At 37.7% G+C, this 23,117-nt stretch overlaps 1 protein-coding gene across 4 annotated transcripts in view; it reads right to left on the minus strand.

The window, feature by feature from the left end:
- MRPS9 (mitochondrial ribosomal protein S9) overlaps positions 1-23,117 on the minus strand; it is a 45,245-nt gene that overhangs the window by 6,698 nt on the left and 15,430 nt on the right. For all 4 annotated transcript variants that reach the window (XM_039486605.1, XM_039486622.1, XM_039486615.1 and 1 more), the window contains 5 exons: positions 19,397-19,459; positions 19,287-19,317; positions 15,085-15,164; positions 6,582-6,667; positions 1,560-1,635 (listed from right to left, as the gene is read on the minus strand). In XM_039486605.1, coding sequence (XP_039342539.1) covers positions 1,560-1,635; positions 6,582-6,667; positions 15,085-15,164; positions 19,287-19,317; positions 19,397-19,459 — 336 coding nt within the window. The remainder of the gene's footprint in view (positions 1-1,559; positions 1,636-6,581; positions 6,668-15,084; positions 15,165-19,286; positions 19,318-19,396; positions 19,460-23,117) is intronic.

Raw genomic sequence — 23,117 nt, forward strand, 5'->3', positions numbered from 1 at the left:
AATTTTTATGCTTTTTTCCTACTTATAGGGTATTTCTAAAATTACTTTTGAGAATTCTTTTTACCTATGCTGTATTTCCAGCATCTTCTGCAGTGGGCTACTTTCTTACAAATAAATTAGCAGTATCAGTAGATATTTTGATATAACTAGTTTTATGTTTTATTTCAGTCCAATGTTCTAATGCAGATTTCTGTGGCAATGGTTTTTGGGGAAAAAAAAAGACATTAGCATAACACGTATGCTCCAAATGCCTTTAAAAGTGGGGGAAAAAAATCAAATTGTGGAAGCTGTAAATGAGGAAAACCTCCGACAGTTCTCGGAGCATGTAGGGAAAAAAAAAATCAATTGCTTCCATTTTGTTTAGTATCTTAATGCAAGCACCACAGAAAGCGTTGCTGCAAAACAAAACATAAGATAAATGGAGCAGGCAAAAGAGTACAGCGAATATCTAAAGAACTCAATACATGCAAACATTTCAATTTATTTCCAGAGGCTGAGCCTTTGTGCTTTTTTGTATTTATTCACAGGCCAATCCCTAGTATGGTATTTTCTAGCCCACTGATATTTCATAGAAGTGTGAGGTACGGTAGAAAGACAAGCTGGGAGGAACACTAAAATGTCTGAGTACGCTTGTGAATGCGGAACAATTCCTGGGGCTTTGGGAAAATAAACAGGAAAATCCATATTACAAGAGATACTGAAATTGAGGACCGCTTCCATTGCCAGTGAGATGGTCTGTAGTCTGAATCTCTAAGGGATGGTAGAATACACAGCAATGAAGGATGTAGAGGATAAAATATCTAGAATGCTTAGACAAAAGGTTGTCAACTCTGTCTGGTGCAGCCCAATTCAAACTACAAATTCCACTGGGAAATTAAGGTTCCACAGATAAGACATAACTTAGATGGTCATACAGGCAGACTGGATCTGGATTTTTGGATCTCTGTTCTTATTTGGAAAACCTCAGTGTAATAGAAACATCAGCATTATTCCTCACCCCTGGAACCAGCTGCAATATGAGTTAATGGACTTGTTCTTGGAGATGCATGTGGTAAGGTGCCAGATGCAGAGTTCTTCAGAATCAATTTCATATGACGCAAGAATATTGCAGATAATGGTCTGTCTTGTCTATAGTAAGGAAATTTTGCAAAAGTTTTCCACCATCACTACCATCAGTTCAACTTCATCAATAATAGTAACATTGGGAGCCCTATAGATGAGCCCTACTCAATGCCAATGGGGTTTTAAGCACTGTGTTAATTAGACCATCTCTGAGCAGGGTTATATAACCCAGCGATGGCACATCTACACAAGGGCTCCCAATGATGTTACCACTGATGGAAATGGATCACATTAACAATGGTGGGAAATTTTTGTAGCATGCATGAGGACAATATGACAAACATAACATTTACTTAGGTGAGGAGCTGGGGGGGGAGGGGAAATGGACGATATTTAAAAAAAAAGCAGCTGCCTCCAAGACATACTTTTTCGGGAGGCAGCCGGAGTCTGTATTCTTAAAATACAGGTCCCTTAAATTAAAAAGATTAATTACTCACATCATGATCTGACAGTTTTTCCACTAACATTTCTTCCAATTCCTCCTTAATCAGCCATCTGCTGCCAATCAGGTTTCTGTTTAAAATATCACATATATTCTCTTTTTAATTAACCATGCAATTAGAGTTATATCACAAAGGACCATACATACAGTCAGGCTTGGTTTGAAAATGTATTTTCTACTGCAAAACAGTATGATATTCACTATGTAAATAGGATTTATAATGTTTAAGTTAGTTATAAAAGCTCTTTCTTATGAAAGGAATGATAACTACACTTATTAAATTCATTGCATCAAGAGTTAATTATGAATTTTACTTAAGTGTCACTCATTATTGCTACTGAAGTTAAAAGCCAATCAGCAGTTCCACGATAAGCTAATTTTCCACAGATTTATAACTCAGTTCTAAAAACTTGGCCCACAAGGTTTCAGCAAAACAAAATGCACACAAAACTAGATTCAAGACAACAACAAGTCCTCGTCTACACTAGATCTTCCCATGTTGATCCTTGCTCTTACTGGTGCAGCTCTGCTGGTGGCAGCAATGTGGGGGTGCTCATGTAGGAAGGGAACTAGTAGCCACTGACATTTTAACCGTGTCATCTAGACCTACTCTGAGCTAGGTTAGACAACATGACAGTGCTGGACTCTGTATCAGCACTCCCACTGTCGCTACCAATGGAGGAAGTGCGCTAGTGGTATGGTAGTGTGAAAGAAAAAAAAAAAAAAAAAAGTGTAGAGAGAGAGAGACAGTTTGAATTAAGTTTTAAAATTAAAAAAAAAAAAAAAAAAAAACTGTGTCCAATGCCCCTTTTTTTTCAAAGGTCTTTCTATGCTTTCATATGGGGATATTGGGGGGAGGGGAGGGGGGGGCTACTTCAGTCAGGCTGAGAAAAAAATCCTGGCTGTTGGGAAGAACGATGTGCTGTGTGCTCTCCGCAAGCTCGTCCTCCTCCTCATCTTCCCCATCCGCAAAATCCTCAGGCATGGCTGAGAGTACCCCTCCTTGGAATCCACGGTCAGGGGTGGGGTAGTGGTGGCGGCCCCCCCTAGAATTTCATGCAGCTCAGCGTAGAAGTGGCATGTCTGCGGCTCTGCACTGGACCGTCTGTTTGCTTCTTTGGTTTTCTGGTACGCTTGTCTGAGCTCCTTAACTTTCACGCGGCACTGTAGTGAGTCCCTATTGTGGCCTCTCTCCTTCATGCCCTTAGAGACTTTTTCAATTCCATCTTTTGGAAGGCAGTTCTGCTAGCATGGAATCGTCTCCCCATACAGCGATCAGATCCAGTACCTCCCGTTCGGTCCATGCTGGAGCTCTTTTTTGATTCCCAGACTGAATGGTTACCTGTGCTGATCAGCTCTCCAGGCTGGGCAAACAGGAAATGATATTCAAAAGTTCTAGGGGCTTTTCCTGTCTACCTGGCCAGTGCATCTGAGTTCAGATTGCTGTCCAGAGTGGTCACAATGTTGCACTGTGGGATAGCTCCCGGAGGCCAATACCATCAAATTGCGTCCACACTAACCCTAATTCGAACCGGCAATGTCTATTTCAGAGCTACTCCCCTCGTCGGGAGGAGTACAGAAATCGATTTTAAGAGCCCTTTATGTCGAAGTATATGGCTTCATTGTGTGGACGGGTGCAGGATTAATTCGATTTAGAGCTGCTAAATTCGACCTAAACTCGTAGTGTAGACCAGGCCCTACTCTGAGCTAGGTTAGACAACATGACAGTGCTGGATTCTGTATCAGCTCTCCCACTGTTGCTACCAACGGAGGAAGTGCGCTAGTGGTAGCAATGGTGGAAATTTTAAAGAGAACAGTCCAGTGAAGAGAGACAGCCTTAAGGTCTGAATTAAGTTAAACCAATAAAAGAAAGGGAAATTCAAAGCGCTGTCCCAAATATGCCCCTTTCATGTAGGTATTATACAAAAAAAGTGTTCAAACATTGGCTGTTGAAACAGCATACTTCATATAGTAATGGGGGTGAGATTACAAGGCGACCCAAGGATGAAGCCTTAACTCTTATTTTTTTGCTTTTGTAGATTTGTTAGAAACAATAAATGTAAATTAATATTTTTAGTGCCACAATTAAAGGTCCCAATCCCGGGAAGCATCATTATTCAGGGATATACTTAACTTTAGCATGTCTTTAAGTGCTTTCCTGAATCAGGGCCTAAAATGACCTTCCCTACTGCCTGACAACATTACTGTTTACACTGGCAGCTGAAGTCAGGATCCTGCAAAGATTTCAATACATGCTTCTCTTTATACATGAGTAGCCTCAATGAAGTCAATGGGATTACTCACATGTGTAAAGGTATATGTGTGCTTAAATCTCTGCAGGATCAGGGCCTAACCTTGTAGTTAAGATTGCAAAATGTCTATATAAAACAGCCCGTTTTCAGATGCTCAATTCTCTGAAAAAAGTATTTCTTCATTTTAGAGTTAAACTACCTATTTTTGTCCCAGTGGAAGAGGCACATGTTTTTGGAAAACTTGAAAAAAAATCCTTCCAACCACTTGGGAGATGTGAACATGAAAGAAATGTTGACCACCATTATTCACATGAGTAAAACAACTGGCAAATTTTTGGAAGGAATCGCATTAAATCAGATTATTTTTCAGTAGCATCCACTATGAACTCCAACTTCATTCTCCCCTTGCCTGCTCAGGTTTAGGTATGTCTATGTAGCATTTTGGAGCTAGCTGGATTGAGCCTTCTGGCCCGGGTGGACAGACTTGGGCAAGCAGGGATTCATACTAGTGCTCTAAAAATGGCTATGTAGACTTTGAAGTTGCAGCTTGGGTTGGAGCTTCAGATTCCAAGCCACAACTTCAAAGCTTTTTCTACACAGCTATTTTTAGAATGCCAGCCTGAGTCTGTCCACCTGGGCAGGAAGGCTTACTCCTGCAGGCTCCAAAAGGCTGTGCAGATATATCCTAAAGGGTCTCTCCTAGAAAGGTATGATGAATAAACTCTACACGCCATAGTAAACTTTAATCATAAAGGAATGTGGACTTCAGTCAACTAAGAAACAAAGATAAAAAACTACTGTACCTCTGCTAAAGACAAATGTCTCATGCTAACACAACTGTCCCAGCTACCAAAGTGGAAAAGCATAGCAAAGTACACTGAAGTAGTTTAACCCCAAACTACAGTGCTGAAGAAAAAAAAAAAAAGATATATGCACTCTTCATTGCAATTTACCCATAAAAAAATCAACACACAAAATTAACGGCTAAAATTGCAGATCATCATTATGGAGAATTGGAATACTACATAATGCTGGATTGAAGACACATAGCAGGTGCATCATGAAAGAACTGCAGCCCTGAAAAAGCAACCATTTAACTGAGAGAAAAAGGGAGTGCACCGTGAGACTATGACACAGATTCCTTGATTTCAGTGGAACTTCTCCAACCCTATAAGCCTTCTCTGAATAATATATATGGAAATACACCTATCTCATAGGGCTAGAAGGGACTCTGAAAAGTCATTGAGTCTAGCCCCTGCCTTCAGTAGCAGGACCAAGTACTGATTTTGCCCCAGATCCCTAAGTAGCCCCCTCAAGGACTGAACTCATAACCCTGGGTTTAGCAGGCCAATGCTCAAACCACTGAGCTAGCCCATCCTCACTACCCACTCACTCTATGGAGGAATTACTACAAAAAAATTCTCAAAACACAACTGGGCGACTGCATCCTAGTTTCTGGATTCCTCAAAGGAAGCAAACTGCACCCAGGTCTTATAATATTGATTAATTTCAAAGACTGACACGCAATCCTGACTGCAGCCATTAAAAAGGCTCATTAACAGACAAATGACCATTATGGTCTTCCAGGAATTTTCCGTTGACTTTCAATAGAAATGAGTAACCAATAACCCACTCAGTAAAATCCTCAAGGAAAATGGCATTGAACATAGAACCATCTACCGTGAAAACCTTCCGTGGAAAAAAACCTCAAAACACCTTCACCCAACAAGAATATTTAATTATTGTTCTCCATCCTCTTCTAGTCTGTGTTATGCGGTAAACAAAGGCAAGAAGCTGAGAGAGAGGAGGGGGAAACTATTTAAATATGTTGGCACTGGGAAGAAAAAGAGGAGCAAGTTAATAATGGAATGGCTAATATAAACACAATAAGGAACCTATTAGATTCCTTGAGTGTTGAATCACTTATCCATAATTAGGAATTATGATCAGAAATGATTGGTCTTATGACTGAAATGTTAACTGTATTGCCAACTCTATGAATTAATCATGAGTCATGGGATTTTGGCACCTGCAGGACAAGCTCACATGATATGAGACACTCCTCCATTCCTGCTATCTCCAAGGCTAAACTCCCAGGCAGAACCTAGTGCAAGAGCTCGTGGGGCTGACGACACACCTGGCCTTGCCATTGAGCCCTGCCTTCATGTATGGATTGGCCCCTCATCTCAGCACCATCTCTTGTCTTTGTAGCTCATAAATCTTTACTGAACAATAATTGAAACACTTGATCTACAGTCAGAATGCTTTGTGTTTCTTGGACGTTCATTGCTTTCTGAGCTCCATTCTATGGCCTTTGTACAGGAAGGAATATGGTGGGAAACTAAGAGGGAGAGACACTAATAGGAAATGGATGGCAGTTCTCCTATTTTAGGAATGAGGGGAAGCTAAGTGGAGTCTCCATCTGAGCAGTCAGGGAGAGGTGTGCATTTTTTGTGACTTAAGGTTGATGTTCCAACTAGAAATTATCACACACACGTCAGCAGAGAAGTAGATGAGTATACAGGTGTTATAAAGATTAAAAAACATTCTTTTTTGAATCATCTCATGTTCTTTTGGGGTCTGACTAATGGTTTTTGATCTCCTGAGGTTGGCAATACTGTTACTTCACATGAATTATTTCCAAATTGTCTCTCCAGAAATCAAATAAAAAATGTTTGAAACCAAGATTGCAAGAAGTGCTAAAATAAAATATTAAAGCAATTTAAGAAACTGGACACCAATATTAGTGCAAGCCAGAAACTCACATTTGTTTTCTGTTCTCAGCAAGTAAGCCTTGGGCTCTCAAGTGGTCTTGGTATTTCTGAATGTCTAGCAGTTTCCCATACATTTCCTAAAATATACAGAAATATGCATTAAAGGGTACAGATATTTTATTGTTTATATGGTTTGAAATAACAAAATAGTCACACATTACTTATCTATGTAAATGTATTATCCAAACATCCTGAAGTGTACAAAAAGATGATTGTAAAAATGGCTACAGTATTTAACAACAGTTAAAAGTACACTGCAGGTTCAAAATGTATACAAGACTCTGATTCTGCACTCACTACTGCTCATGGCAGTAAAGTTAAACATGTGCGTAACCATCTGAAGGATTGGTGCTTAAGTCATTCTTAAAACTAAAAAGGAGGTGGGCAATATATCTATATCTATTTATATAAACAACACAATTACTGGCTTGAACTTTGAACTGCCTTTTTAGAAAAAATAAGTATTTATATAGTGTATTCCATGCAACTCTGTTAATTTTGGTGATGATATTTATTATATTTGTATTATGTAGCACTTAGAGGCCTCAACTGAGATCACGGCTTCCTTGTGCTTGGGGAAGTGCATAAATAAATCTGCTTTTTTAAAATACCAGTCTGTCAAAAACTCAGCAAGCAACACATACAGTATAACAAGTACATTTTTGTCACTGGTATTTTCAAACATGATGTGTGAAGGATTAAAATCTATGTGCATTTTATATAACCACCTGGTATATGGATTGTGCCAGCTCTTTTCTAGACCCAAAGTCCAGAGTTTGGTCAAGAGACCAGAGGCCTAGCAAATAGTGATTATCTAAGAGAAAGCTGGGGTAAACAAGATAACTGCCTTTGCTAAGATATGCTTGGTCAATAGAAATGCCAGATGTTGAAGCAATAACTGAATAATTATGTTTCATCCAATGTTTCAAATTGAACAAAGGATCCCCCTGTTCCTATTGTGTCAGTGTCTTCTGTAGGGAACGTTCTTCCCACAGATCCAACCTTGAGTTTATGAAAAGTTGGTACATGTCAGTATAAGATATGGCATCCTTCCACCTCTCTTCCCAGGGACCAATGCCTGCCTTAAGACATAAAGGAGACAATCTGTATTGTCATATACTTTCACTGTTTCTTTGCTTTAACCCCATGGAATGTATCTGTTGGACAATCAAAGGAGTTGCTCCATTCCTATGGACCCCAAATCAGAATTCAACATATATATTTTATAATAATAAAATTTTATCAAAGTATTAATTAAATGTTAACTTGCTAACTTGAGACCATGGGCAGAGATATTATGTAACCTTTTAACCATTGGCTAACGTGCTATCTTGTCTTGCTGCAAAACCTATCCCGGGGTGTGGAATTACCTACCCCGTCACTTTCCCCCGCCCATGGAAAAAATCTATATATTCTATTGTAATCAACTGATTGACAGTGTCTCTGAGCCTAATAAGCAAGGTGACACTCCGCCAGCGCTGTGTGTAATAAATTCCTATGCTTGACCTCTACACGGTGTGGATTTATGTCTTTCAATGTGTAATAATGAATTTGTTAGTTTAGGTTATATATTGATATATACAAAAAACGGTATTGCAAGGGAGAAAGGATTCAAAACTATTCAGTGTCAGTGTTACTATTTACATACAGTTTAGCCCTTTTCTTTGTTGGAATACTCTATGCTTATCTAGAGATTCCTTGCACAGATAAAATGAGGGATTGAGGAAACACATTTAGATAGGTTTTTAGCTTTCCTTAATTGATTTCTTACCCATTTAGTAAAACTTCTACATTAGGAAAATTTTGTAAAAAATTCCCCCCATTGTTAACACTGGTTCACCTGCAGCAATAGATAGTTTGAGTCAGAGTCCCTTCTCCTTTCCTCCCAGAGCATACCCGTAGGAGCAGAGTTAAGGCTGTCTGTTTGCCATAACTGTGCATTTCCATACTTTCAAATGTTAGGGTTAACTTTAATTCTGAATTTCCTGAGTTTCTAGTGTTTGTTTTTGATTATTTAACATTTTTGTAATTCTTTTTAAAGCCTGAGGTTATTGGTATGTACTCTCAATCTTAATTGTTTTCTTCAAGAATCTAGCTTTCTGATGAAGCTAAATTTCCCACAAGTTTAGTGTTCATGCTAAAAAGAAACGTCAAATGCTTTGAGATACAGCAGCAACTTAATCCTAAGTAAAATAAGTGAAGACTTTGGGCAACATGTAATATTTATAAGAAAAACAGAAGTGGTGGTATTACAACTAAATACTGCAAATTCCAAAGAACCCACTTAAATTAGCAAGTGCTGACAACAAAAGCCTTATGGATGAGTATTGTGTACTCCCTTCAATTATTTTACGAAATACAATGGGTGCTAATAAAAACCTCAACATTCACAGCCCCAGCTATCTGCAGCATCAACAGTATCTTCCTATACTTAGGACAGGAGATACTATAGTGCTGCAATTACTGTGGAGTGGCAAGGATTAAATTTTTACATTTTATAGACTACTTTACAAAGAAAAAAAATTTAAAACAGTGAAACAGATGAAACGTAGGAAAGCCTATGAGTTTTTAGTAATAACCACAACATGAAGTGCTAATTGTTAAAATACACAATATCATAATTTGAAATAAGTGAACAAAGATGCTGATGCAACACTTAAATACCACTTAACACTTAAATAATAAAGAACTTCCTTACAGTAGTAAGCACCCACCAATCATGATTTTAAAAGTTTCTTTATCTATAAATACACATTCCCAGTAGGGTTGCAATAAAAATATACAGATATTTAAAAGTATCATAATAAGTTAACCATAGGTTTACTGATTTTTTAAAGTAGTTGCACTCATAGCACTTAAATAAATGGCTGTGGAATCAGTTTAAAAGGAATCTCTGGAATCAGTTTAAAAGGCTGGTACTGAGATTTATAATAATGTAATAAGCAAAATAAATATTTTTGGAACAGCAACTGAAGTGTATAGAACCTCTGAAGTACAAAAAACCCCAATTGCTTTAGAAACAGCACAGACCAGACTGAACTGTAGCAGTAAGCCTTCCACTAACTTTTTAATTTTGGGGTAGGCACAAAAGAAATCAAGTATGATCAAATCTGTGTAGAATTTTCTCCCAATCTGTGGCATTTATGTGTGTGTACTTCTATATTTTAAGATCTGATATCCTAAGACACAGGAACTAATTATTCAAAATATCTGTAAGACTGAAATAAACTGCTCCTACATCGCAATACCTTGTGAGATACCTCGGTGTGATTACCTGGTCTGGTCTCTCACTTTGTAGGCTAGTGAGATATGGAAAGTGCTACTCAGAGACCGAGCATCTCATGCCACTCTGAAGCAACTCGTACATTTCAGTTATGAACAGGGTTAAAAGGCAGTCACCGATCAAGAAAAAACATTCACAGAGTAGGGTTGGATGGTGTGAGGTTTACCTGAGAATAGATAGAAAATTTTTTGAATCTATGAGGTAGAAGTGTCAGATAAAAGCAAGAAAGCTTAGGTTCTTCTCTGGGGCTAAATGTTTTCTTGATAGCAGGTCAGGTGACTGAGGATATGATTACACTGCAAAGAAAAACCCACGGAACCAAGTCTGAGAGCTTGGGTCAACTGACTCACAGGGCTCAGGCTGCAGGGCTAAAAATAGCAATGTAGACATTCCTGCTCAGGCTGGAGCTCAGACTCCAAGAACCTCTCCCCTCCGCTAGGTTCCAGAGCCCATACTGCAGCCTAAGTGGGAACATCTACACTACTATAGCCTCACAGTCTGAGCCCCAAGAGCCCAAGTCAATTGACCTGGGCTGTGAGACTCAATGCTGTGGAGTTTTCTTTGCAGTGTAGACACACTTTATGAGGCTTGTCCCAATAGAATAGAGGACATGAAGAAGTGGGTTCCTATGAGTGACCTAAGACTTCTGGAAGTAGAATGAGTAAAGCTGGGAATGCACAAGAGATTTTTGGCCATTGAAAGGTTTGACCTAGATAGAGCTTGTCAGTTAGGAAAGGGGCTGGATTGGCAACCCTTGTAAATATATGGGAAGGCTGCTCACTTGACTCCTGACTCTACAGCTTCTTCTCTTCTCCTGTATAGCCATACAGTATCTTCCTATCTGGTGAGAAAACAGATGCACTGAGGCAGCTGGGACACCTATCTACCTCCCTACTGAGCCAAGAGCAAAGTGGATTCTGGAGCACATCAGACCCTGAAGTGAGATTATTAGAGAACCACCAGGATTTGGAATGCCTTACTCACTGCATCCTAATCTGCACATAATTTATTGGGAAGGTTAGCAGATTGTACTTAGCCCAGGATTCTAGTACTAAGACAATTGGGATGAGAGCTGCTGTAAGGAAAGAAAGGGAGTAAATACAGTTGTAAATTTACTGTAAACTGGCCTTAGTCTGAAGTGATTTTAAATTGTAATTAAAACTGCTTTGGGAAATAAGCAACAAGTGTAGAGGGAGACCCTGAATAATCATTAGGCTCAGAAGCTCTACTTAGATGAATGAGTGTAGTTCATACTTCTTTTGTTTCACCCTGCCTGTTCGTAGACTTGAAAAGTTCATAGTCACAACTAAAAATTAGAAACAACTTTTTTTTTTTTTTTTTAAAGGAAATTTCAAATCTGCATTAAAAAGTAGGGTTTTCCTGAGAATTTCTGGAAATGCCAGATCCCCTCCATGTTTTGAAATTCCATGTATGTGCATTTCTAGTTATTAGAAAGAGTTCCTATTTTCTGGAATGGTTTTATCAGAGCGACTTACTGTCTACATGAAAAAAAATCTAGACCAGGGAAAAAATGGAATGCCATATAAAAAGTACTTCTCCTACAATCAGTGTACATCTTACAGTAGGAGAGGTCTTCTCATCAAAAACAATTGCCAATTCCTTTCGGTTTTGCTTCCAACTTTCATTTCTCTCATGGGGTGAAATTTAGGTTACAAAACTTTATGGACAGGAGTAGTACTACTACTTCATGGGACTACTCATGCGTAAAGGTAAGCACATGTATAAGACTTCGCAAGATTCAGGACTTAAGAGGGTAAGATGCAATCATGATGTTAAACGCTATTTTGCAAAATAATCATATATAATGCCAAACAATTACGTCTAACAATCCTCATTTCCCCAAAATTATAGGATACTGTAGAGACTCTCACTTTTCAGAAGGTTTTATTAATCACTTCAAGATGCACTAGTCAAACTCATGAACGTACATGTCTGTTGTCTTGTAAACTCAGCTATTACGCAAACAAAATAGCTGATTTTACAAGACACTAGGCAGCCATAAATGCTCCCTCATCTAATGGAAGGATCAAATCCTTAATCTTCATTAGGATGCACTCTTTTGAAGAAGGATTTATTATTATTACTAAAACTGAGGACAGGAATGAGTGAGAACTGGATCTTTGAGAAGTATCCTCAAAGTACAGAGCAGCTTATGAAAAACATCTTTGTATATTTTTTGATCTAGTTTTTTATTTTATTTTTTGGGGGGGGAAGGGCGGGAAGGAGGGGAAAGAGGGCACGTTTTAAAGGCCTGGAGCACCCAGAACATCATGCATTAAATTCTTTAGGTCACTTGCCTACCTTGAAAGAGAATATTTTTTGGTATATTATTTTTTGATATATTATTTTTAGTTTTTTTTAATTGAAACACTCAATATAAATGATTTTCACTGAATACAATTTTGATAAATGTAGCATGAGGCCACAATGATGTTTCCATTCACTGAGATTTCTGGAAGGGAATAATGATCAGGACTACATAAGCTACAAAATTTGTCCAACAAAAAATGTATACAATAGGACATTTAGCCTTGTTCATCACATTACAAAACCTGACTATACCACTTGCTAACAAAGCAATTTTCCATGTCGTAATCAAAGTGCAACATTTTGAATGAGATGAATAGCCACAACACATGTGAAGGGGTTAAATTCTCTCAATGTACGTTAGAGTTACATGCAACAAATCCCTTGCACATCAAGAGGTGAATAAACTGCCCCGTCCCCAAGACTAAACTATATTCAACAAGCAGAACAAAGAGAGAAATGTGAATACAAAGGATATTCAAGTTTTATAGAAGTCTTACTTAATATTCAAGTCATACATTCACATATAAACTGGATCTTATAAGATGTACGGTGAATATATGTATTCAGTACTTTTAATAGATGTCTAACATTTTTGATTAGCATTACCTAAACAAATGGCACTGCTGTGACTGGCTGTCTCAACTGCAATTAATAAAATCTGAGATCCCTGTCAGTAAATGCAGTTGTGACTGACAAACATTTAGGCCAAATAATCATTTCTTTATCCTATTTATCACTCTTTATGTAGCAATTTTTTTTTTAAAATCCATACAAAGTATTGTCATTCATGCAAATACTGCATTAACATGCAATCTTTTCTTTCTCCCAGCTGTATGAATTACAGTTTTGGTAGTTCAAAAGAAATCAATCTATAATTCTTATATCATACATTTAGCCTGATCAGAGATTAAAACAATGTTAAGCATTGTATACAGATTTCATCTTTTTTTGCAGCTGCTTAACTAAAAGGATGTTAAATCCTGTTTAATTAATTCTGCTTTATATAATTCTATTTAATGGACACATTTAGAAGTGTCCCAAGAACACTCAGGTACTTTAAAATATCCTACAGTAATGAAATTTGTTTGTCAAGCAGATTTCATTTGAAGAAGATTTAATCAAGTGATATTGTAACAGGATACACGCTATCTTTTGCATGACTATTTCTTAGGCAATCTTACATACCTTTTTTTAAAAGGCTAGGAAGAGCTAAAAATAAAATTGTGGTCCTTGTAAAATTTGTAATTTCTTCATTATGATGGAATGCAACAAAACATCTTGCCCTTGGGTTGCTCTGTTTCAGCCAAAACAAATGCAAATGGCTTGTCAGATGACAGCTGTTTGATAAGGCTCCTCTACAAGACCTGCATGCTTTACTTTTTTCCGTGAAACTTGGGATGAAAGGCAGAAGGCAGGAAGAGAATTAATGTAGCATACAGTCTAAAGGCAATGCTACAACCGTGATTAAGTAGAAAAGTTAAAAGGCACAGATTTTCCACAGCCTCGCTGCGTGCAACCCATCCGTGTAACAAGTTGACAGGCCTAGCGCGTCAGCTCCATCATCCTCTCCGACAGCTAAAACGCAGCATTGCATCCCTTTTCAGAGAAAATTTGCGTCTGCACCATGAAGCGTTGTACATTATTTCTTAGCACTGCAGGGGGCTCAAGTCCATATGGAACCTTCACAAATATTACCACAGATCAAACCAGCGGCGTTTCGAGGCAGATTTGACATACCTATTTAAATGAACAGCAGGGGTTCTCAGGCTGCCTCAGGCTGTGCAGGAGAAAACCTCTGTGGAAAGCCTATGCTGCAGCTCCATTACTCAGCAAAGACACACTCTACATTTATCATTCATTTCATTTCTGCCAGGGCAAGAAGCTCATTTGCCCAAGGTCAACAAAAAAAGGGTTTTTTCCAAGAAATAAATGTACCTGACAAGTGGGGATTTTGTCCTTTGGGTTCGTAGAGCACAAACACCAGATAATTCTCAAAAATAAAGAAAAGCTATGCACAGAATTTGATTTTTGGGAAAAGTCCAATAAATGTTGTTATAACTTTTTCAAGAGTACATAATGAGGAAAACAGAATCTGACAGGAGCATCAAACTGAAAGCACCTGACTACAAAAGTGGGTCTTTTTTTGTCTTACATTAACCATATATTAAAATACTACACATCTCTCTATAAGGCTCTTCTAGGGAGTCAAAGAATTTATGTGCTACCAATGAGCATATTTATAAAAGGGCTCTTCATAACACACAATAAAGAAGTCAGGACCAGCAGTGTTCTATCAGATGTAGCTTTTATTGTAAAAGTAAATGGACAGAGATCCCATGGTCTTGCACCATACTAACCTAAGTGCACATTAAGTTTACACGAAAAAAACCTTTAAAAATTTTTAAAAATATAAATATATTGAGCTACTTAATACAAATTTCCTTCACATTAAATGTCAGCACATTTCTGCAATTCTTCTCTTTAAGACGAAAACCATGTATTTTAAATATGACAATGAATAATCCTAAATCTGGTCATCTCTGTTGGATGGACATTCACCACTGCTAAACCTTACTGATACTAAATTAAACTACAGTATAAAATGAAAAATGTTCAGAATATTCATACCTAATTCATAATCAAAATCAAACAAAAAAAGGCAAACAGCATTCGCTTTTAAATTAGGCAACAACTTCTCTCTAAATGAAAGAATAAATATTATGACTTAACAAAACACATTATGTTTCACCTCTGGTGGTGTTATTATGGTCCATTATGAAATCACTAGGTAAATTCAGAAGCTTCTGCAATGTAGTTCTGATGTAATGTTTTACTTGGCTTAGAGTTAACATTATTTATCGTAGACGATAATGTACTTACATGCATTAATGAATACAATGACTGCTTGCCAGTATAAAAGAGAAAGTGAAATGGACGGTGATCTTCTCCCCATTGGATTGCTAATGAAAAGCAAAATTCGACAAAAAAGCAATAATATACAACAACTAAATAACTGTATTTAAATTGCAGTTATAAACCTCTTTTATAATACTAATTACCTTTTAAAATACCAGAGAGTAAAGACATTTCATGGGTTTTCAACTAGTCTGGAGAGCTAGTATTTTAACATACTTTGTTATAACCCACCTCCATCTGCTAATACAACCGGATATTTTTAATATAACATTCTAAATCTCTCATTACATAATGGAAGCCCTGCTGTATAAAACCTTAAATAAAATCTCAAGGAATCTATGTAATAGCATTACAGCAAAAGGTGCCAAACTTAGACTAGACAGAAATGCACACTAAAAGATAATTATACGCTATATCATGATTATGAAAGGCGCCAGATTGACAGCTACAGAAAATAAAGTCTTCTAGAAATAGTAGTACTATATGGGCAGCCTCTGAATAAACTTTCTGACATTGCCCTGATAATGTATCTTAACTATATTCTAGAGGGAACAGTGTGCAGAACGCAGATATTTTTAGGCAAAACAGTTAAAACAATTTCATCTGTCTAATCACAGGAGCCAAAACATTTATGTGATGCTTTAGCAATATAAAAAATGAACAGATTTATAATTTAAGGATACTTTAATCTAATAAAAATTTCCTTTATTTTAAAATTAAACTTTTCTGTCATTTTACCTCCTACAGTGACACGTCATCTTAATCTACAAATTGAATCTGAAGCAATTACCAGTGCCACTGCTGGGCAGAGAAGATGTACAGAAGATATTATAGTTAGGCTTGGATGGATTAGATTTTTATGGGTGAATGTCGATTTCACAAACGAACAAAAATATTTTCTTCAAATCGGCAAAGTAAGGAAAATGCAGCCTCGGAACTTAGAGTTTGATTTAAAGATATTTACTATGTATGTATTTTGATATGTGATGTTGACAATTTGCATTTTAACTATATAAAGCTTTAACTTTTTGAATTTCAATGTCTACTTTCATTAAATAATTACTGTCCAACCCCCTATAATTACCTACAACTGCAAAAATTTAAATAGATAAAAATTAAAAAACAATGCTTAAAATCCATAATTTTGCGCAGCTGTGAAAATCAGTTCTCTTGATTCAAGGGTCTTCTTAAGTAGCACAACACTATGCTAACTTTACAGAAGATAACTAAAATGCGCAAGTAACGGGTTCAGAACTATAAGCAGCTTTAGAAAAAGTATTTAGTAAAATGAATTTATCATATTATTTGTATTAAATTCTGCTGGTTTTAATAGTAGAAATTCAAATCTAACAGGTATATATAGGGTGAAATCTTTCTAGAGTGGGAACACTCTCACTGACTTCAACAGAGCCAAGATTTCACTGATATCCATTTCAAGCACTGACAATATTTATCAGTCATTTTTTGTCAAATATTGTTCAATAGGAGGAGTACTTGACTTAGTGAGTTGATTTATTTGAGGTATTAAACCCGGTCACCAAAGCTAGACCTGGTTTAGGTAACGTGTTAGATTAATTTAGTAAAGTCAAAGCCAGATTCTTGTAGCCATTTGCACACATTACAAAACTTCCAAGTAATTTGGTATGCCCAGTCTATACTCAAAAGAGGCTAAGCTGGGATGCTGCAGATAAAACTGAGGTGAGTAGAAGATTACTTAATGCTGGCCTACACTAATAAATCCTATCTTATAAATGGAAACAACGTTTTTGTTTCCCCTCTGCCCTCACCATGTACAAGCAGCAGGAATAGGAAACTGACCTTGCTTTTTTTATTAACTGAAAAAGTTAATAAATCCCAACCATCTCATCACAAATGAAGAAGAAACAGTCTGTTAAAGATCAGAGGCAGATGAAAACAGGTTCTGACAGACCTGATAAGCATAATATGCATTACAAAGAAAAGTTAAGGGAGGGAAATGGCAGAGGCACTAGTGGTAGGAAAAGAACTTAGCTGGCAAAGACAGAAGGAACACTGGTAAAAACTGTGCCAAATTCAGACATCACATAAGCAACTGCAACTAAATCAATCAAGTGGCTTCTGTTTTCACCATGGTCAATTTCTTTTAAAACACGGGTTTCAGAGTGGTAGCCATGTTAGTCTGTATCAGCAAAAACAAAAACAATGAGGAGTACTTGTGGCACCTTAGAGACTAACAAATTTATTTGAGCATAAGTTTTCATGGGCTAAAACCCACTTCATCACATTGTCTCGATCCTTCACTTGGAAAGGAAGCTCCCATCTTTTCATGTACTGTTATATAAATCTTCCTATTGTATTTTCCACTTGGTGCATCTGATGAAGTGGGTTTTAGCCCACAAACGCTTATGCCCAAATAAATTTGTTAGTCTCTAAGGTGCCACAAGTACTCCTCTTTTTTTTAAACAGTTAATGTGAAAGTTAGACTCAACTTTTATTAAAAGATGCAGTTATTGACCAAATTTATGATAGTGTTTGTGTATTTCAGTCTGTAAAACTATGAAACTGAAAAAATAGGGTGAGAAGTATATGTTCATGTTGCTGCCTGATACTATATTGGCTGGTAATGGTATAGCTGCTCAGTGATTATGGCTCAAGGACCATTTTGAAGTACAAATTCGAATTTTTGCACTTCAGAGTTCTTAAAGACATAACTTTTAGAGAGTTGAACGACTTCCTTGAAAAATGGTGATCATTCCTGACAAGGCTGTTTTTTAATATAAATACAAAGACACCCGACAATCAAGGATAAGACCAGTATCTGAAAGAGTTCATAAGTCCTGAAAGCATATGTACTAGTAGTCTAGTGCTGTTAATAAGAAATGGCCATCAGACTTTTGAATCACATTTATTATTTCCATCTTGCCGCCTCTTCAATTCCAACATTTCAGTTTATATTTTACAATGCAGTGAAGTTAGAAATTAATGTTTTATACCATTTGAAAGCTGATGTTCTAAAATTTCAGATGATATAAAAAGTTGTTTTTTTAGCTTTTAAGGTTTGCAGCTGCTAATATATGAGCATTCATATGAGGGAGAAAATAAGATATTACTGAGGATCAGAATTGTGTTTTTGGTGGGACTCAGGCTCTGCATCCCCAGAGCCACTTTCACATACTCGTTCAATTCAAGCTCAGGACAGTAGCAACCAAAAGTTGTTGCAATGTTTGTATAGTGTTCCATATAAAATGATTTTGGTAGTCTAAATAGTTTCCACTGAACAGATGTCCAACAAACAAAAAACACTACTAGGAATGAGACTAAAGATTGCACAGGCATGGAAACTGCAGAGTTGATCCTGCCAGATCAAGGCTAAGGGCAGAAAATAGTCTGCACGTTATGTGCCCATTCTTTGGATAAAGAGATCATTTCAGTTTCCAAGGCTGTCAATCTGCTATTCTTCGCAAGCACTGAGTTTATCTGGGGTTTTTTTGGTTTTGTTTTAATTATATTTTATACCAAATACTAAAAAAGCAATGCTTTATGGGTCAATCCAAAGCCACTGAAGGACTCCCCTGGACTTCAGTGGCTCTCAATCAGATTCTATGTTATTAGAAATGTTTCCCAATGGCAGAAAACATTTCTAGCCATGGTGGTTCACAAGACATCTTTTCTTAAAAACGGTCACTGGTCCCTTGGGGTATGTCTACACAGCAATTAAAAATCCTTGGCCACAGACTTGTGCTATGGGGCTAACTGCAGTGTAAACATCCAGGCCTGAGCTGGAGCCCTAGCTCTAGAGGGTACCAGAGCTCAGGCTGTAGTCCAAGTTGGAATGTCTACATTGCAATTAAACAGTGCCGCAGCCCATGCCCAATTCAGCTGGCACAGGCCAACCGTCAGTTTCCAATTGTAATGTAGACATACCCGCACAGGCCAACCGTCAGTTTCCAATTGTAATGTAGACATACCCTCACTCTAGCAGTACTTTTTTCACTTGTGCAGGACCTCAGATCAGTAAAATTTCATATTACATTTGAAAGGTTTGTGTTTTTATTACTCAGGTGCCTCATTAGCAGCTTTAAAAAACATTAATAAAGGAAATGTAAATGGGTTGCAGGAAAGAAAACAACAGAGGCTGATAATAAAAACTTTGTTATAGCTTGGAAAGAATAGCTATGTACACTTACCTCTTTGTTTTGGAAAAATTTCAGTGGGATGCTGTAGAAAACCAAGAAGAAAAAAAAGTTAGTATGCCATGCTAAAAGTACTCAGCAAATTCACTGAATGTTGTTCTTACCTTCATTATAGGCCTGGCCCTTTTCTCAAATAAGCCAGAGGGAAAGAGGTAGGCAATAGCTTTCTGCAAACAAACACACAAAGATCAGATACATATTTGTTCTGTAACAACAATAAAATCAAATTCCTTACAGATATTTTTACTATGAGCATGCTATAAAAACCTAGACAGCACAGAGAGACAGACAAATCAACAACAAAAAATGGCATGTGCCTATATGCTGTTCTGAGAATAAAAGCAACTGTAAATTTCTCAGGATTCTTTAGAGAGAATGAAAAAATAAGAAAAATCTAATTCTGTAGTTTGTAATCTAGTGGGTCTACAATAAGTGAACTGTTTTCTTTACTTTAAAGATTAACTTTAAATTCAGACAATTTATTACAAGAAATACTCAGTTGCAAGGTTCAAGTAATATACAACCTCAATTTTATTTAATCTAAACAGTGATTTTTAAAGAGTAATTCTCACCCATCTCAAAAACACCTAATGCTGTAACTTAGAATGGATTTCACATTTCATTTATCACTTTCTTAATTTTCTTCCTGCAAACATCAGTGTTTGTGAAAATGCCAGTTTGATAGCTCTTGAGAATAAGTTCTTTATTTTTTCAAAGAATATTACTCCTGGGGGAATTCTGCACCAAAAAATTAAAAATTCTGCATATTTTGTCAAAATAATACAGTACAATCACACCAGTTTCAATTATTTTGGTAATGTATTTCAAAATACCTGTCAGCAAGTATGTCTGTAATAAAACAGACAATGAAAAAAATTCAGGATACGTTTCTATCACAGATTCCTTACTAGGCATGTAAATACAGAAAGTTGAGTACTTCATTTAAACTACTATACAGAAACATATTTCCTGCACCCCTCAATGCAGGGCAAAGGCTTGGGGGAGTCAGGGGTAAAGGAGGAGCTGAGGGAAGGGGAGGAGCCTGGGAGTGAACCTGGAGGGTTATTGGATGTGGGTGGGAAAAATATGGAATAGGTTTTTGGGGGGCCAGGGAGGGATTATTTGGGAGCCTTCCCCGTGCAGACCTTGGCTAACCCCTAGCTTTCCCATTCAGTCAGGCACCCCTGTCCCTGTCCCCATGTATCCCTGCACCCTCAGACACCCACTCCCCCCCATCCCCATGTGTCTCTGCACCCCCCCAGCCACCCCATCCATCCCTGTACCTCCCTCCCCATCCCCATGTATCTCTGAGCCCCCACTCAGCCACCGCCCTTTCCCCATGTGGCTCTGCACCCCTTCCCCATGTGTCTGTGTCCCCTAGCCACCTCCTCATGTGGCCCTGCACCCCTTCCTCCCATTGCCATGTGGCCCAGCGCCTCCACTTCCATAGAGCTCCTGCCCCAGTCTGTCCTTCCCCAATAGCCATTAGGAACCCCAGTCTGTGACCCCCCCAACCGCACACTGTCCCCCCATATCCCCTATCTCCTGACTGGGCGCCACAGGCACGGCACTGCCAGGCAGGCAACCTCTTCCCTTCCCTACCCTATTGGTGGTGGAGGGATAGCTCAGTGGTTTGAGCATTGGCCTGCTGAACCCAGGATTGGGAGTTCAATCCTTGAGGGGGCCATTTAGGGATCTGGGGCAAAATTGGTACTTGGTCCTGCAACTTAAGGCAGGGGGCTGGACTCAATGACCTTTCAAGGTCCTTTCCAGTTCTATGATATAGCTGGGGCTCCTCCTGCCTGGGAGTGGCTGCTCTCTTCTAGTGCCACAGCAGCCTCTGGTGGGCAAAAGGCAAAACTGCAGCAACTTTCTGGCAGAAGTTATTTTCTGTGGAAAAAAATTATGCGTGGCACATTAACTATGTGTGCACACGGTGGTGCAGAACTCCCCTAGGAATAAAACAGTGGTTCCCAAACTTTAACAGCCTGTGAACCCCTTTCACTAGCACGTCAAGTCTCACAAAACCTCTCTTAAAAATTAGTATTTCCAGGGATTTTCTCCTGTACCTGAGTATAAATTATATAAGCAGTGATCTTGGAAATATAAAATTTATTTTTATGACATGCTTATTACACACTATTTATTATTTATCATTACAGTATTTTTATTACATTATGAAAACAGCAACACTCTTCCAAGATCTCACTTTTCCAAGATCTCACTCAAAAGAGTTCCTCCTACACAAGCATTCAGGTCTTGAGCAATCCAGGCAAACAGCACACGTTACAAAAAAGCTTAAACTTGTTCTTCATAATAATTTTAAAAACAATACTAGCTGCCTATTTAATTTTAAAAACAGCAAAAAATATTCACCTCCCTTTCCGTTTCTTATAAGAAGTCTTGAAGTTTAAATCTCCTCAGTGTGGTAGATATGTTTGCTTTGATCTGCTTAGCTCTTGGAAGTCCAGGGGCTCTGGGCTGCTGGCCCCATGCTGCCTGGGATCCCTAGGGACAGCTCTGTCAGCCATTAGGGATTTCCCCCCCCCGAAACCCCCCCTGTAACATTTAACGAACCCCAGTTTGGGAATCACTGGAATAGAATATAGACAAAATGGATAAAGGCAGCACAAGCTTCCCTACACTGTTTTGCCACAGAGTGCCAATCTGCACAGGAGATAACTAAGGGTTTGCAGACCACTGAGAATCTCCATTCCACCTAGATCCAGCACTTTTTCAGGAATGTCAAGAGTGAAGATTGTTGTCATGGAAATTTATATACGCAGGCTTCTGAACAACTATAACATGGGAACAACTGGTGGTTGCTATAACCTAAGCTCAATTTGAACCAGCAACCTGTAGGTGAAAAACTATTCCAATTACTAAACTTTAAACAATGAGGTCTCCCTTTAAAGATATTTAAAGGTCTGTCAATGAGACACTTACAAGTCAGGAAACCATTATAATGTGCATTTTTGCAAACCATGGTTTATCATTAAGATTATTGCTACATGCAGTACATGATACTTATTTCTTCATCCACTCAACCAATATTTTAATGTGGTGTGTGCTCCCTGTTAATAAGTAACATCATTTAGTCTAGCAAGCAGATTAAAGACTATAAACCATTTCTGGCACTACTGTAAGACAAAGTAGCTTGCAGTAATATTAAATCCAATTGGATGCAATTCCTATTCAGCAATTTATTACTATGGCACTTTTTTTTCCCAAAATGGTTGAAAAATGAAGCAAAAATAATGTATTAGATCAGAAACCCAATTTTTCCAAATTAAAAAAATATATATAAATGTTTTGGTAAAGGTGGGACTAAATATGGCCAATTTCAGTCATGACACAAAATTAACAGTATGAGCCTAGTGCTTTTAGAAAGAGATACAATATATTTGTACAATAGCACTAATAACAGAACAAAATACTGCAGTAGACTTGCTTGCATTTTTAGTGGACAGTGAAGAAAAATGAAATTATAAGAATTTTAGTTAAAATCTTCTCTCAAGAACTATACCTCTTTCTTGGTTAGGTTACCTTAAGGCTATTACTTGCTGATAATTGAATCCATGTCCACGGATTGGTTTGTCAGTGCTTCAACCTACTTAATATGCATGGAGTGTAAAAAGACCTAGCCTATTATTTTCATTAATCCCCTACTGGTATTCCAAACAGAAATTTTGAGAATTCTGAAGCAAACAAAAGGATTAACTCGATTTTATGAAATAGTAATTTTGTTTCTCTTAGTGACTGCTGAATTCCCATTTGTTAGTCGATCGGCATTTTGTGCACACAGAGAGTAGGTGAACACCTATT

Source organism: Mauremys reevesii, linkage group 1 (assembly GCF_016161935.1).
Source record: "Mauremys reevesii isolate NIE-2019 linkage group 1, ASM1616193v1, whole genome shotgun sequence".
Taxonomy (NCBI): Eukaryota; Metazoa; Chordata; order Testudines; family Geoemydidae; genus Mauremys; species Mauremys reevesii.